Source organism: Nicotiana tabacum, chromosome 14 (assembly GCF_000715075.1).
Source record: "Nicotiana tabacum cultivar K326 chromosome 14, ASM71507v2, whole genome shotgun sequence".
Taxonomy (NCBI): domain Eukaryota; kingdom Viridiplantae; phylum Streptophyta; class Magnoliopsida; order Solanales; family Solanaceae; genus Nicotiana; species Nicotiana tabacum.
This window is the reverse complement of record NC_134093.1, coordinates 5,645,649-5,662,807: the sequence shown is the minus strand read 5'-3', so window position 1 is coordinate 5,662,807 and position 17,159 is coordinate 5,645,649. Positions and strand designations below refer to the sequence as shown.

Here is a 17,159-nt window from a genome sequence, read left to right as displayed (position 1 = left end):
TTGGGGATTGGAGTTTCAACTTTCAAAAGACTCATTGCAAAACAGAAATAAAGAAATGTTAAAACAACCAAGCTTATAGCAATTGTAATCAAAAAAAAAAAAAAAAAAAAAAACTTAAACAGGAAACTCATTAATTTAGAAAAGTATTCCTAAATTGCAAATAATTAGTGAAAGAAAGATAAACCAAGACTTGATATGGTAACAACGGCAAGACACTGTCACTTTGGTTTTGTTAGGGAGGTGCTTGTATAGGATTTGGGTTTACATTAAATTAATACTATTTCAGAAAAAATGAAAAAGAAGTTTATGAATCTTAGTTTTTACTATCAAAAAAGAAAAAAAAGAAAAAAAAAAACTTAAACGGGGGGCGGGTTTATGCGGGGCAGGTAGGGTGGGTTGAAAACAACAAATTATGTGATGCGGTGCGGGGCGAAATCTTTGCGGGTTTGCCCTGCAACCGCACCACACCGTTTGACATCCTACAGAGAAGTTAATTGCACACAGAATTTGTCTACAATTATCAAACACTTCAGAAATCTTAGCTCCGGTTTCTATAAGAATTTGTCGCATAACAGGACCTAATGCATAGTCAAAGTTACTACAATTTACACACATGATATCAAAAATGCTAATATAGGATTGGCCAAGCACCATGAGATGACTTGACATAGGTTCTCTTACTTCTGGGAAGGATCTGTTGAAACATCGAAACCCGGAGGAACAAATACAACATCGTCCCACTTTGACGTCGAAGTATCCTGCAAAAATATGTTCATTCTTTGTTAATCGCACCGACTCCATTACGGCCATTAACCAAGGCAATGTGCATTTAACAAGCAAGATGAACATAAATAACAGCGTAACGCATGATGTGTGAGTTAGGCACATGTCACGAGTTCAAACAATGTTGCATACAAAAGCTTGGTATTTAAATGGAAAAGGGTAGAGGGGCGGCTATTATCCACTGAGTTTCGAACCATGTGCTATCTGGCTTTGGCAATTTCTTGATTAGCAAAAATATATATATATAAGAAACTAAAACGAGTAAGAGGACGACAGAGAAGTTCTGCATAATTTCCCGACATCATTTGTTGGATCAAGAACTCGACGATATAACATGTAAATTTCTTGTTGAGGATTCTCACCTTCATGCCTTGTATTATATCCTCCAGAACAGCAACCTGTGAAATCAGATGAAAATTCTCGGTCATAATTCTTGAAGCTAAGACACAACGGTAAGTAAATATCAATAGACGTACCTGAATATCTCCTTTCAAAGCAGGATTCAATCGGCCTTGCTGTTGAGAAGCTCTTACTAGTGAATTCTCTAGGTCCTCCTGCACAAGTTGATAAATTTACACGAAGGGCGATATAGCATCATATCACATTAGTGGATACTAACTCCAGACAGTTAGCTAACCTTCCTGAAGAAAACAGGGCGATATCTCTTGTTCTGGCTCCTCAGAATTAAGCTCCTTGACTATAATTTTCAAACTCATGAGAAGGAGAACTGACAAGAAAAACAAGATCTAGTATGCTATATTTGTGGCTATATAGCAAAAAAGGCTGTCATGTGGCATGAAATTCCCAGCCCACCATTCACACAATCTATGAATCTTAACGGTACGAAATCTGTTGTGAAATTATTTGACTGTGATTTTCAGATGTCTGCCGCATGGTGTTTATCCCGAGCCTTGGTAGACAGAGTTACCCCGTACCTGTGCTGGTGGCCCCCGGAGATAGCAGGTACCCCGTGGAATTAGTCAAGGTGCGCACAAGTTGGCCTAAACCCACGGTTATAAGAAAATTACCTCAAATATTCTACTGGATACCTGCATTCTCTCACAAGTATAGGAATTGGATAACTCTGCCTACCAAAATTTAGATAAATGGAAAGAAATCACCTAACTTTTTTGCTTTTGCTAGGATCCGAATCCTGTCTGCCACGATATTCTTTTTGAATAATAAAATTTAAGCAAACTGTGAAACATCGGAACTCTCCCATATGTCGGTTTGTGGAGATGGTTTTGCATCCTTCAACATATTCAATCATGGAAATGTTACGCACTTATTCATCCAAGAGATCGGCTTATTTCATAATAAGAGATTGGTATCTTTAGGAATAAAATAAGAAACATATTGGCACAAACATGCGAGTCCTATAAGGAAATACTAAATAGGTTTGCCATTAGAACTCTTTCTTATATGAATGAAGAGGATATCTAGCTTAAAACCTCAGTAGTGGTCACATTATTAATGATGATTCTAAAGTTAAATTTGCATCAGGCTGCTACACAAGCGACAAAAGAACTTTCTTAACCAGGCAACATCATCCAAGAAGGTGAAACGAGAGCAATGCAATGCTGTCTCAGATGCAGAGGTCGAAGCTTCGCAATATTTTGCGCGGATGTCTTTTTGCCTTTAATCATTTCGGGCATTTATTAGTGCACACAGGGATTCTCTTAATTGCAGTTTAAGGCAGATTGGATCTTTTCCGGTCTTGAAGGTACTGGATCCTAGTTGAGCTCATATGTCATTCAAAGATTTTTTTTGATAAGGTAAAAAAAAGCATTTGTTTCCACTCACACACGGGGACGTAGCAGTAAGCACAAATGACAAGGCAGATGAGCATTTCAGTTTCTAAACCGACTTTTTATATCATGCTTTGGCAGTTGTCTAGCTGCTAAAGGATGCCAAGATTATAGCTGAGAGAGTGTACCTGAAACACTGGAACACCATAAAAGCTCTCATCAGACGTTCCAGTCCTTTCCCTTTCCTAGTTAAAAAAAATGGCAGCAGAATATGATCAGCTTCAGATTATAGCAGGAAAAAGTTATGGCGCCCAAAATGATAATTTAAACATGCTGAACTAAATTTGGATACACAAAAATATTTTTGGCATAAGCAGAAACCTAAATGTTATCCTCAAAGAAATATCACTTAAAGATGAGGCCTCCTAACATTTGACTGACCGAATATATGTTATGACACTATGTTCTGGAGTCCACAACTGGTACATGTAAAAAGAAACTTACTGAGCAACAGCTATCTTTTCATCCACTTCAACTCAAAAGCAACTTCTGTTTACTATATATTTATCTCTAAGATGAAGAAAAACATCTTAATGCTAATCTGAAGTGCCACAAATTTTCAGATTTGGCGTCAAGCAAAAGTATCTACTACTTATTGTTGTGCTATCTCATTACTCTGGATGTTTTTAGCATTTAGTCAAACAAAAGACGGGGTCTTACAATGTTTTAGATAGGATTCCTGTTGAATCATCAATCATAACATATTTATAGAGAAGGAATCTTGGAATAACCAAAAGTGCTCACACAGCAGCAGCAACAACAACAAAAAACATAGTGTAATCCCACATAGTGGGGTCTGGGGAGGGCAGTGTGTACGCAGACCTTACCCTATCTCGTGGAGATAGAGATTTTGTTTCCCATAGACCCTCGGCTCAGTGAAGAATAAGCTCAACAGTAATGAAATGAAAACAGCTAGAAACAATAGTGAGGAGCCATGGAAAAGAAGCGTGGAGATAGAGATTTTGTTTCCCATAGACCCTCGGCTCAGTGAAGAATAAGCTCAACAGTAATGAAATGAAAACAGCCAGAAACAATAGTGAGGAGCCATGGAAAAGAAGCATTGATAACAGAAGATAGTAAGATGACCAAAATGAAAGCAACAACAGACAATAATAGAAACCTAAGACTGAAAACAATACGACAAGGCGTACTAATGCTACTAGTAAGAACAAGAAAACCACTCCGCAAAGGACAGGATGTTAAAATCATCGACAGTACGAAGTACTGAAACTGGAAGAATCTTATGCTTGACAGTGTATGCAACCAATGCTCGCACATTGGTTGCATAAAAGGGAGAGCTAGAACAATAAAAGAGTGTGTAATATGCTAATTAAAACATACAAATTGTGTAAAAGTTTCATAGATAATGATACTAAAACTTTCAAAATCTTGACCAATGGCCATGAAGTACATTTCAGAACTTAGATTGTCGAAAACTTTGGAATACCTGCAAATACTTTGCAATGATCATGACTATGCTCAGCAAGCAGAGAATAGGTAATACCTGATCCTGGAAAGCTATGATACTCTACTATAATAGACTAATGGAGACCTCCAAAATGAATAATCTTTTGTTTGATTAAGAACGAAGGGGAGCCTTGGTGTAACTAGTAAAGTTGTTGTCATGTGACCAGGAGGTCACGGGTTCGAGCCGTGGAAACAGCCTCTTACAGAAATGAAGATAAAGGTTGCGTATAATAAACCCTTGTGGTCCGGCCTTTTTCGGGTGCATAGCGGGAGCTTAGTGCACCGGGCTGCCCTTTTTTTGATTAAGAACATAAGAAACTGATTGACCTATAGACAGCACTTCTTGAAGATCGACAAGCAACCGAATTTCAAATTCTCACGATACTAACATGATGACATGAGTACATGAGTACTTTATCAGCTTTCTTAAAGATTTAAGCACACACTTAGTCTGCAGCCAGAGAATTTCAAACCAAAATCAAAACATTGACTTCATGAATAAAAATTACAGAAATCTTTATCATCAGATATTCACCTTCATTGCATTCTTTACTTGAGATGCCTCTGGTATCAGCCTAAAAGCCACTCCATCAACTTTGAGCTGGAAAACCTGCATTATTGACCATCAATTAGACTTAATAACATTTTTCTTTCGCAATAAAGAATACAACTATCAGCCTCTGATAATCAGTATTTAAATTCAACAACGACAATTACTAGCTTAGACATGCTTGTCCTACTTGCTTTTGTTCTTTCCAATACCATATTATCTTTACGTCATTGTTCTAGTTATAAAAAGTAAACACATGGCTATTTCTCAGCAAATGTTAAACAATTCTTATTCTCAGTTCTTACTCTAAATTTTAAGCTCTTTGATTCCCAAAACACCCATATTTTCGATTAAGAGATAATCATGTCAGTACACTACAGACCAGTTTAGTGTTTGTTACAAGTCTTTTTAGTTTGTTTAAAAATTTATATTTCACTTAAAGAATGTAAAGAACCTCCGGTTTAGAGAAACCCAAATCATTGAATTGAAATGGGACGGGCCAAATGGAACGAAATGATTATTGGGGATTTATATAGTCAATCACAACTTAGGATTAAGACATAATTCTTGTTTCTCTTAATAATCATGTTAAGTCAAACACACGTTTTATAAGGGCTCACGTTATTGCCGCATAAAAATATAATCTCAACATGAAATTCCACAAAGTAAATTCAATGTTTGTTTAGCTGCCTAAGGAAAAACAATCTTTGTATATTAATGTAGCATTTGATTGGCAGTTTAAACTCCACATTGCCAGTACCCTTGTAAGCTTTGCAGGAATCTATATATTATTTCGTGCAAAATAGAATGTAGAATAGGAAACGTGTATTAGAATACATAGATAAAAATATCTAAAGACAAAAATTCCTATACGTAGGCAATCTACGCATAATAATCCCCACACTAGTACTCAATGCATAACAATCCCTACATTTTTGTCTTTGTTCTCCACATAAACAAATCCTTCATTATAATCGCAGCAAAATTAGTCCATGTGCTAACCCCGCTAACACTATTTGACACTATTTGTTATTACTTTTCTTTTTCAGATGACTGTGATGTCGGGGCCAATCGCAGCCAATAAATTTAACCTTATCGAGAGCAACGGGAACAAATATTAAGTAGGCAATCTATGCATAAAAATCCCTGCAATAGTACTCAACCCATAACAATCTCTATATTCTTTTTCACCCTATAACAATCCTCGCATTATTATTCCTCACATAAACAATTCATTTATTATATTCGACACACAACAAGTCCGTGTAGTCGTGTACTAACCCCCCGAACACTATTTTTTAATTTTCTTAAGTTTTTCTAATGACAGTGGTGTCTGTGCCAACTTGCGCGCACCTATTCTACATGTATCTACTAGCTCCCACCAGCAAAGGTACAAGATAACTCTATCCACTAAGGAAAAATTACCTAGTGTTCTTTTGCCTCCGCTATGGTTCTCATCCCACTTCATTGACCCGACATAACACTACTTGTCGAGCATAGTTAATCATCACGGATGAAGCTATGTGTGGCCAAGAGTGGTCAACTGAACACCCTTTAAAATTATTCTGTATATAGGGTCAAATATTACTTGTTATTAATAAAAAAGACTTTGAACACCTTGCATAGCCCACTGACAAAGGTTGTTCAAAATTTGAACACTCTTATTGAATTTTCTGGCTTCACTACTGTTAATCATAACACAATAAGCACATCCATTACACAAAAAATGGGGTTGTAGAAAAGCAATTAATGAAGCTAACCTTATTAAGAGCAACAGGAACAACCCTCGAGCCATTTCGCATAGTAGGGTCCATAGATTCCATTTGCTGACGAAGAGCTTCAGCATCAGCTTCACTAAAGCAAAATAACCCAAGATTTTTACCAGTACTAACACCCGAAACAAGCACGAATTCTTCAGAAGCATTGCTAAGTGCATAAACAGGTACTCCAGCTAACCGCTCTTCAATAGCTTCAGTAGATAAAGATTGCTTTTTTACACTATTATTATTATTAACACCAATTTTAGCCCATGGGTTTTGTGAATTTTGAGAAGAATTGAGTGTGTTGAGTTGCGGAAAAGTGGTTTGAAGGAAATTGGAGAAATGGGTTTGTAAATTCTTGAAAGTTTGTTGGAGCTGTAGATGTGGTGGTGTTGCTGAAGAAGAAGATGACTGTTTAGGTTTGAAGATATTCATGTTTTTTTTTCTCCTCTGTTTTAGTTGAAATTAGAGAGAAAATGGTGAAAAGGGTTTTGGAGGTTTTAAAAACTGCTAAAGATTTTGCGTCTAGAAGAAAAGGGGAGAGGGTGGGGGGTAGGGGGTGAGGGTGTGGGGGTGGGTGGGAACAAAAGATAGAGAGAGAGGCAAGGTAAAAAGGAAATTGTTTACCTATATTAAGAGTGTTTTATTTACCCATACGGCTTAAAAAATCTATTGGGGTAAAGTGCTTATTATCAAAGGTAATTTTATTCTTTTAATTCTAATTCAAAATATTTAATTAAAGATGCATGAGTAACTTACCACTTCAGTGCAATATTTAACGATATTAGGACAGGAGCGGCCCAACAGGCCTAAAACAAACACTTAATAAGAGGCCTTAATATATATATATATATATATATATATATATATATATATATTATATTTAATGAATATTATTTTTTTAAAAATTAGACAAGTGAGGATGTGAAATTAAAAAAAATGAGAACTTAGTTTTATAAAGTACAAAAAATTAAATGAATTTAACGTTGATTGCATCACAACTGAAATGGGAGAACCCAGAAAACATACTTCCTTCGTCCCAACTTAAGTGACTCCTTTTTGTAAGTAAGTCTCTTTATATATTTGGTAACAATTCAACTTTAGATTTTTTTTTTACCATTAATGAGATGATTTCTAGCCCACAAATTTCTATGATTTATTTAAGACTACAAGTTTCAAAAGCCTTCCTTTATTTCATCAACTTCATGTCCAGTCAAACACTTTCATATAAATTGGGACGGAGAGAGTATAATTTATGTAAGAAAAATAAATAATAAGTTAGATTATTAGATATAGTTGTGTGACTAACTAATGAATAGAGAAATGTAATTAAGTAAAAAAGTAAAATTAGATTGACGGAAAACTATTTTAGTTATATTAATTAGAGGAAGAAATCGAGTTATTAAAAATTAATATGATAATAAAGAAATAAATTTATCAATGATAAGAAATAATTATATAAATAATATACTACTATATATAGAGAAATAATAATTTTGGGGCCCTTAAATTTTTGGGGCCTAAATCAAGTGTTTCACTTGCTTTAGGGTGAGGCGACCCCTGTATTAGGAGTGTTTATATTTAAGCATAAAATAGTTTATATACTTATTGGTTGGTCACATAAAAGTTATTGTATAATTTATTTAACGATGTTAAGAGTGTTTATATTTAAGCGTAAAATAACATAAATACTTTAGTTGGTTGCATAAAAAGTTATTTGTATAATTAATGAAACATTTGATTGACGGCATAAGAAAAAATATATTTGTATAATTGATGTGAAGTCTGACTGGCATTATTAATTTTACACATCTGAAATTATCAATCATTATGGATAAGAGTATGTGAAATTTCATACACTAAAAACACCCTTCTTATCAAATAACAACCATTAAGAGAATTCTAAATAATTCAAGCATACCCAAATTATGAAAATCCAAGGCAAATTTTATTTTGTCACTTTACTTATTTTTCTATTAATTAGATAGCACATTTTGCCCTACAAACTTTTGTTAACAATGCTTAAGTGCCTTTGTTAAGCTTGATATTGTACCTTACCCAATTTTTATTGGAAAAAAGAAAAAGTTCTCCATATGAATATGGAGATAAAAAAGCAACTAAAAACATAATTCTTCAAATTTGTGTGGATAAAAGACTAACTACTACTTCGAGTCTAGGTGAGCTCATTTGAGGTGCTACTTAATGAAATTTGGAAAGAGCTTAAAAAGAATTTAATGAAAATTGTTAAGAATGTGATGAAGAAGAATGACCAAAATTAAATGTGGAATATTTTAACAAGAGATTTTAAGTAGGTAAATCCTTACATGCTTCTTTATTTCCTTATATAGAATATACTGAGTTTGAACCCATTGTAGTTCTAAAATCATTGGTTCATACCGATCATTAGTTGCGATTTTAGGTACAACACACAAAACAAAACATATAAGGGTCGGTTCGTATTTATCCGTAAAATAATATAATTGAATTTATAGTGTGCTTTATCGATAAGTGAATCAACTTGATCCGAAAATGATAAAGAAATAGATTAAAAAATAAGATTAACAATTATAAACAAAGAAAATAGCAAGCATGATTATGAGCTCGGTCTTTCCTAGAGCAAGAGCAGTAGCAATGATAGAACAATGATAAAATTCTTTAGCTCGAGCCTGATACAATATGTTATAGCTTTTGTGTGCAGAAAGTATCGTGTCCTTGCAAGAGTTGCCAATGTGGTATTTATAACTATTCTTAGGAAGACAAGATCCTAAAATCAAGCTCTTCTTGAATGAGAATAAAAGTATCATTGATGAGTGCATAACAGCTGGTTTTGAATGCAAATATTCTATGTAGCGGCTGCTCATTTAATGCTATCCGATGTCAAACCTTCGAATCTTTACCATCAATTATGCTTTCTTCGGGATTCACCTTGTATCGGATATGTACTTCATAATCGATGTCAATCATTTACTGACTTAACTTCTGTCTGTTCTCGGTTCCACGTAGCACCTTGCTATTCAGCTACTTGTAATTAACTAATTTCACCCCATACAGTTTGGTTTGAAGACAAGTTATGATGAGATTAATATAACCGATGCAGGGTGAATACCGAAGGAAGCATAACCGATGCAAATTAGTTATATTGTGATTAGTTATACTGGTATTATTTCTTATGATTATTTAGTATGTTATATTAATCATGTGATTATCAATTTTACTGTTTTATCATGGGATAACTTATCCTAGATTGCTATTCCACACTCTGACAGAAATAAGTTATCCCGATATTTATTTCAATTCTGGAATAACTTATTCGATGGTTAGTAACTAAACAAGGAATAAATTGGTACTAAATTTTTATCCATGATTATTTTACCCCATACACTACATATACATAATAACACCGGATACCATGTTAGTCCATATTCAATACACAGTAAAAATAAAGGTTTACCACAGTGAAAATTATTTCCTGTAACCCAAAACTCCACATATAAAAGCACGGTAAAACCCCTCCGCTCATGAACACAAATTCCCTTACAAAGAAGAGAAAAGCTCTCGAAAGGTCAATTTCTCTGTTTCTCTTTCTTTTTATGCATGTTTTTACTTTAATTTTTAGTATGTTTTGTCTGAGATATATTTTAACTTTAGTCTGTTGCCAGTTTGTGAGTTTTAAGTAGTACATATGTAAAGTAATTAATTTTGATTTTTATAGTTGTTGTTTTATTTTATATAGAAAAAAACTAAACCCCCAAATTTAATTGAACTTGATATTTGTGGTGAATTTTTTTTTTCTGGCCCTGACATTGTAGATTATGAAAAGTTTTAGAGAAAGAGTTTTACTAATTGTTGATATTAGTCTTGTCCCAATGTTTCAACTAGAAACAAGTTTGAAACTTTAGTCACAAGCTAAGTTGCTCGGACTCTTCAATATTGTTGGGTGTGTGTCGCAAAGGCGGGCCCATGATTTGAAAGCAGCGGGAGCTCCGCTGCTGAATAAAAATTTCAGCAAGTGCTGAAGTCGGAATAGAGACTTACAACTTGTTTGGATGGTTGTTATGTACGTTTCATAATGTATCGTATTACGTATAGTATTATATTATATTGTAGTGTATCGTTTTGATGTATACAATAGGTAGGGTAAAAGAAAAATAAAATTACTTAATAATAAGAAGGGCAAGATGAGAAAAAAAAAATATAACGACGCGACCACACCAAAACGGTCGTTCCATAAAGTAACACTTTTTGTCGTTACGTAACGATGAATTTACCGATATGATACAATGAAATTTAATTAACAATCAAAACAAACATTATATTTAAAGTAACAATACTATACAATATAACATGTACCAACCATCCAAACAAGTTGTTAAGTAAGTTGTGTCCCCCTAAATCGACCAATGCAACTGTCTAAGATTTGAATCTTAGAGGTGTCAATCAAAATATATACCTGTTATTTAAGATATATACACATATACATATATTTTATTCGAGGTTACCAAGGGCGATGATCCCCCCCCCCCCCGACCAGTGGCGGAGCAAAGATTTTCATCAAGGGGGGTCAAAATATAAAAAAATAAACTCACCAAGAAGTCAAGGGGTGCCAATACATAGTATATATACATATTTTATAAAAAATTACCTACCTACACAGTGTAATTTTCCGATAAAGGGTTAAATGCATGTGGCTCCGCCACTGCCCCCGACCCAAAGGGTAGTTAGGGATCTGGTGTGTCGGATCCTCCAGAAGCTCATATGTTTTGTGGATCCGACATGGGTACAGTGTCGTTTTTGGAGGATCTGAGCTACATAGTTTGTATGTGGTTTCTGTTTCGAGAATCAACTTTGACTATTAGAATAGCTGTTATGTAATCTCATGTTTTCATTATCTGATTTTGTTTTTTTGTTTCCAAATAGAACTCATTTCAGAAAACAAACAACCTAAAGAAAATGGACATTGAGCAGAAGATTTGGGCTTCAGCTGCAGTGCTTTTCTTGACTACGGGTATGGCTGCTTTCGACCAGGCAGCATGGCTTATTTGCACTGCTGCAGCGCTACTACTGGGCGGAATTTTTGTAATCCGCAATTTTCCTCCGGTACTGTATATTGCACCTTATCTTGTGCTTCCCATTGCTCATTTCTGCGAAGGCGTCATAATGATTTTCACGCCAGTCTTCTTGAAACTGCTCTCCGGCCTGCAAGTAGACAAACCTCTTTTATCTCTGTTCCTCTTCATGTCTGCCGCGAGTTATTTCTGTGTGCTCATGATGTTTAGGCCTGTGGTTACTGATTTCGCGCTACTTTACTCACTCTGTTACCTTTGCATTTTTCTTGCCGCTGAGGGCCATGGGTTCGGATTCGGATGGCCAACTTGGCTAGCACCCTCCCTTTCCTCCTTGTTGTGTGTTCTTCGAATTATCCTGGAGTTTCGGGCGGATGTACGTGCAGCTGCTAGACGTGATCAGTAGTTCTATGATGTTTATGTTATTGACATAAACTTAGTTGTTTCTAAATTAGTTTTATTGCAGAGTTGTAGTTTAGTTAGTGTTATTACAAAGTTGGTTGTTGGTAAATAATTACTCTGGAGTACTGCTAAATTCTATGTTGCTTAGACTCTTCAAAATTTCCATCGGGTGCGTGACGAATCCTCCAAAAGTAGTGCTTTTTGAAAGGTCCGACACGGCTGCGGCAACATTTTTGGAGAGTCCGAGCAACATAGCTGCTAATTTTGTTTTGTACTAAGTTGTCACTGGAGAGGATCTGTGTCTTCAAATTCAGTGCCTGGCCAGAGAATATCAATATATGATATAGACTATATCTATAGTTTTGACTATATCCTGTCTCAAACTTGGAGGAGCATCTCACACAGTTCATCTTGTATTTCCTTTCATAAGCTTGGGTAAGGTCAGGGTACACACTATCTTTTCGAGACCCCACTAGTGTGACTCCACTGGGTTTGTTGTTGTTGTAAGCTTGAGATCCCAACCAGTGTGGTTAAAGCCATAGCTTCATCGTTTAAAGCGATGCAGAGCGAAGGGTCATTGATTCATGAGCAGAGTCATGTGCTTCTGGGAAGTGTGTTCTTCGAGCAAGACGCGCAAAGTGATCCCAACAAGAAGTGGTCGATTCTTTGAACCTCAACTTTGAGAAGTTTGATGTTAGAGCATATTGAGTGGTGAAATTAGTTATTCACTTGCAATTTGATTATTACAACAACATACCTAGTGTATTACCACATTGTAGGGTCTGGGAAGGTAGTGTGTACACAGACCTTACCCTTACCTTGTGGAAGTAGAGATGTTGTTTCCGATAAGTCTTCGGCTCAAGGAAAGCATATGCAATTTGATTATTATAGTATTATATTCTGCAAGTTTAATATTTTCTTTTAATTTTATGAACTATGCAATTCGCCGCCTCAAAGAAGTTCTACGCTTCGCTTCTCGCTTTTTGCTTAAAGCACCATGGACATGGACCTTGTCGCTTTTTTAGCTTTTCCCTTTTGAAAACATTGAATTTCCACATTTTACCAAGCTTGTCCTGATTCAAGGATTCATAATACTATTAATTGCAGGTAACCTTTTTCATTGTCTCTTTCACTCTAGTCATAACGACAGAGCAAGTTGTAGGCAATTCTCTCAATTTATTTCAAACAACTTAAAATGTATGTTTATGTTATATTTCTATTTTACTTATTGTTTTGTCTAACTGACTCGAAATCTAGTACTCGTATCAACTTGTCATTTATAAAGTTATATTAAAGGAAAAATACTAACTACAGGGACGGATCTAGTGCATTAGCAACTATGACGGAGTTTGAATTCAGTAGTAGTATTGATATAAGAATAGTTTTCGAACTCAATAAATTAAAATGAATCAATAATAAATGTTTGTGTTGTAACATATGGACCTACCAAAATAGTTGATTAGAAAATCAGTTTTATTAAATGTGCAATTACGAAACGTTTGTTATTACCATGTTGGTTTTTTGTATAAGGCTATCCAAATTAAGCTTTGTGCGAAAAAGATTTTGGATCTGAATTCCTCAATTAATTATTAATTGTTCAATTTAAATTAAATATCGGCGCAGACAAGTATTTATTCAACTACGTTTGGAATTCCACATTTTTAAAAAAGATGTAATTTATAGCCTAAAAATAGAATATTTGAAAGTTGGTAAAGATTCACTCCTTGCATAAGTCCCCCAAATTTCGAGACAATAATTTTCGTTAACAGTGAGCTATTAAGGATCGCATCCTTCGAAAATTCTGTACGCTATAGCCTACACTTAATTCAGCTTTTCACATAAAGTTGGTATTTCTTACATATGGATTTGTATTCCCATTTGCTAATTTTCTCTAAATTTCAATCACGTAATTAATACATTTCACCTTAAGCCCAAACATCCCTCTGACTTAATAATTATCAGAAGCTATTTAGATATTAAGTCTAAACATGAATTATTCCCAAATGATTTTTTGTTTCAAATAATGCTTAGATATTAATTTAGAAACAATGGCGTCCATATTGCATCGGCGAAAGTTTTCCCAAAAATTGGTTTGATGAGCAAAGAGAGAATCAAAGGGAAAAAGCATCATAAGTCTGAGCAGTCACCAAAAACAGAAATTTACAAGATTAATTAAACAAAAGAGTATTAGAAAGGGCAAAATAGTCAAATCATAATTCTTTTACATGAACGAAAAATAGGTTAAAAGAATTGTTACAAAAAAATAAAAATAAGGAAGGTAAGCGAAATATCGTAAATCACAAGGGAGGTTAGTGTAACTAAGTTAAACGTGAAAAGTGGTCTCTCCGTGTGAGCACATAATATTTTACTATATTTAAAATTTTATCATCTTCTACTGTGTAAATATTTTTAGAAATTTAATATATATTATTTTTAGCTTTGTGATTTTTTTTATATATAGCGTAAAAATTAAAAATAATTTAAAAGGTCAATTATTACTGTTAATATTATTTTTATTTTTATTTTAAAATAAACTAAATTCAAAAACCCGAGAAAAAAATTAAATATATTTTTAAAAAATTTCGGATTTGAATAAAATATAGGAAAAATAGAAGTATAGAATTAAAAAGTAAAAGTAAAAGTATGTGAAAATTATTTAATAAAAAGTGAAAGAAAGTGAAAAATTAAAAAAATAAAAATGAAAGAATGTGAAAATTTAAAAAAATAAAAAGTAAAAGAAAGTTGAAATTAAAAAATAAAAGTAAAGGTAGCTGAAATTATTTTTAAAAAAAGGTAAAAGAGAGTGGAAATAAAAAAAAAGATAAAATAAGTGGAAAATAAAAAAAAAGTAAAAAAAGTGAGAATTTAAATATAATAAAAGTAAAAAAGTGAGAAGTTAAAAAATAAAAGTAAAGGAAAGTGGGGAATAATTTTTTTTTTTAAAAGAAGAAAAATAGGAAGTGTGAATTCTTTTTAATTAAAAAATAATAAAATAATAATAATAAAAATAAAATCTGAAAAACTTTCGAAAACTTTTCTATAAATAGAAGAGAAATGTGAGGAAAGAAAAAAGGAAAAAATAGGGGGGGGGGGGATATGGAGAAAAATATTTTTGCTTCTTCTACGTTAAGAAAAATTCTATTCATGTCATTCTTATTCGTCTTTCTTTCGAAACAACCAACAGTTTCACCACCTCAAAGCTACCAGCCCTTGACCACTTTTGAGCCATCATTAACCAAAAAAAAAAAAAGCTCCAAAAATAGCCTCTAAATCGTCGGTTTTGCAAGGTCGATTGAGGTTGTAAGTTGAGATTTTTCGTTCGCGTTTTTCGCGGTCCGAAAGGTCCAGTTGAGAGTTATTCGATCATTGAGTGGTTGTAATTTAAATCCACAATCATTAATACAAAGGTTCACTTCTCTTTCTATTTTTTTTATTTTTTCATTAATATTCTAGGTCACTCTGTTTTAATTTAACTTTTAGTATGATATGGTCGATTTTGCATCTGAGTATGTTAAGATTAATTTGTTCTCATGTTGAGTATTTGTTAAGATTAATTTATTGTTCTTTTTAGTAGTTCATATGGTTAATCTTATTGATGAATATGCATTAATTTGTTAGTTTTCTTGTTTATTCAATAAAACAATGACTTTCCATTTTAGCATGCTTTAATTTCATTTTGATCTCCTATCTTAGTGACTAAATTGCTTCTGCTCGTATCTATCTATTCCTACCATAAATTTAGTCTAGTTTCAAATATTGATTAACAATAAAATTATAAGAGATTAGGTTGGGCCATGATTGATGTAAGACTTTAATTGGACTTCCCTGGCGTATTTATGGGTTAATTATTGCCCAGGACCAAAAACAAATAAACAGTCACAAGCTAGCCAATTTTTTCATAATTAAGTTACTTCATTTACTCCACAACAATATCTATACCTCATGACCTTACAATAATCTCAAAATTAGTAATTGAATAATATTCGAACATCGTAGCTTGCTTTAGGCGCGCTTAATAATAAATCATCGTGACTATGAGTACGGTTCTCGTGGCATAGTCATGATACGTAAACCCCAATTCAAATGCGCGTTTCACGCGACTTGACCATAATTTCAAATAATAAAAAATTAAACATGTTGTAAATCGCGGTGCGTTTTACCTTTTAATGTGTACCAAAACGACAAGTATACGACATCGTAGCTTGTTAAAAAAATAACTCAATAAGTATTAAAAAGCGGTTAAGTAAATAATTAAAAGCGGTAAAGAGTAAAATGCACAATAGGTCTAAAACATGTAATAAATTAAATAATTAGGCCAAGTATTAATTGTTCAGCGACCGTGCTAAAACCACAGAACTCGGGAGTGCCTCACACCTTCTCCCGGGTTAACAAAATTTCTTACCCGGTCTTCTATATTCGCAGATCATAAATAGAGTCAATTTTCTCGATTTGGGATTCTAAAATAAACCAATGACTTGTGAAACCATAATAATTATTCCAAGTGGTGACTCTGATTAAATAAATAATCTCATTTCGAATAATATCACTTTAATTGGAAAAACTCCAACTCCCCTATCCCCCGAAAAAAAAGGTATGCCAGTTATGACGACTCTGCTGGGGACTAAACCCAGAATTTCTGGTTCAGGGTTTAGAATTCGAGCTTAGAATAACTATTATGCTTGGCTTTCTTGTGATTGTCTGATATTACATGTTTGAGCCTAATGTGCTAAATGCTGCTTTTTACCGCTTTGATATTATGTGAGATGTATATAAACTGATACGAAACCCTTCTTCTCTCTGAATCTTCTGGGAAGCGTGCGCTTCGTGTGGCTTCTTTTCTGTTAAAGTCATATCCTAATTTTAGACTGAGGTTCAGACAAGTTGCAAAACCAGTGAACCATCTGTATTCCCGGTACGATGTTCCCCCCTCCCCCCTCCCCTCTTCCCCCAGCTCGAGTTGTCCGCTCGGGTAAGCCAGGTCTAGAACAATACACCCAAGATTCAAACTTAGAATGACATAACATCATGACGGATCCCTAGTAGGTACGTTTGTTTGCATCACGTGCATTTGACTTTGGGGACTCAACATAGGGGTTGAATCCGTGTAGGACAGGTGTACCCAAAAATTAAAAGACTATCCTGATGCATTTTACATGCTACTTGTGCATTTATTTGCTTCGATTTATATGTTAACCGGTTTTTAGAATAGGGAAAGAAAATAAATAAAAAAATCAAGAGTGATGTAGGAAAGAAAAACACCCGATTTTGAAAATTCGGTATTCAAAATATCCCGAAACTCTACCGAAATTTTTTTTTAAAAAAAGAA

The 17,159-nt window shown here is 34.0% G+C and overlaps 1 protein-coding gene across 1 annotated transcript; it reads right to left on the bottom strand.

The window, feature by feature from the left end:
* Nucleotides 1-506: 506 nt before the first annotated feature.
* LOC107778233 (protein TIC 22-like, chloroplastic) lies at nt 507-6,882 on the bottom strand. The gene is made up of 7 exons (XM_016598441.2): nt 6,369-6,882; nt 4,594-4,668; nt 2,720-2,776; nt 1,421-1,480; nt 1,260-1,337; nt 1,146-1,181; nt 507-758 (listed from the first exon to the last, which is right to left on the bottom strand). Exons 1-7 carry the CDS (start codon nt 6,801-6,803, stop codon nt 678-680), a joined length of 822 nt encoding a protein of 273 aa, XP_016453927.1. The 5' UTR covers nt 6,804-6,882; the 3' UTR covers nt 507-677.
* Nucleotides 6,883-17,159: the final 10,277 nt, after the last annotated feature.

What these genes read in the sequence shown, in the direction of transcription:
- LOC107778233 (XM_016598441.2), bottom strand. Translation starts at nt 6,803, where the DNA reads ATGAATATCTTCAAACCTAAACAGTCATCTTCTTCTTCAGCAACACCA. An exon ending in TTCCTGTTGCTCTTAATAAG is followed by an intron (nt 4,669 to 6,368) that starts GTTAGCTTCATT and finishes TCAATAATGCAG; the next exon opens with GTTTTCCAGCTCAAAGTTGA. An exon ending in GCCCTGTTTTCTTCAGGAAG is followed by an intron (nt 1,338 to 1,420) that starts GTTAGCTAACTG and finishes CAACTTGTGCAG; the next exon opens with GAGGACCTAGAGAATTCACT.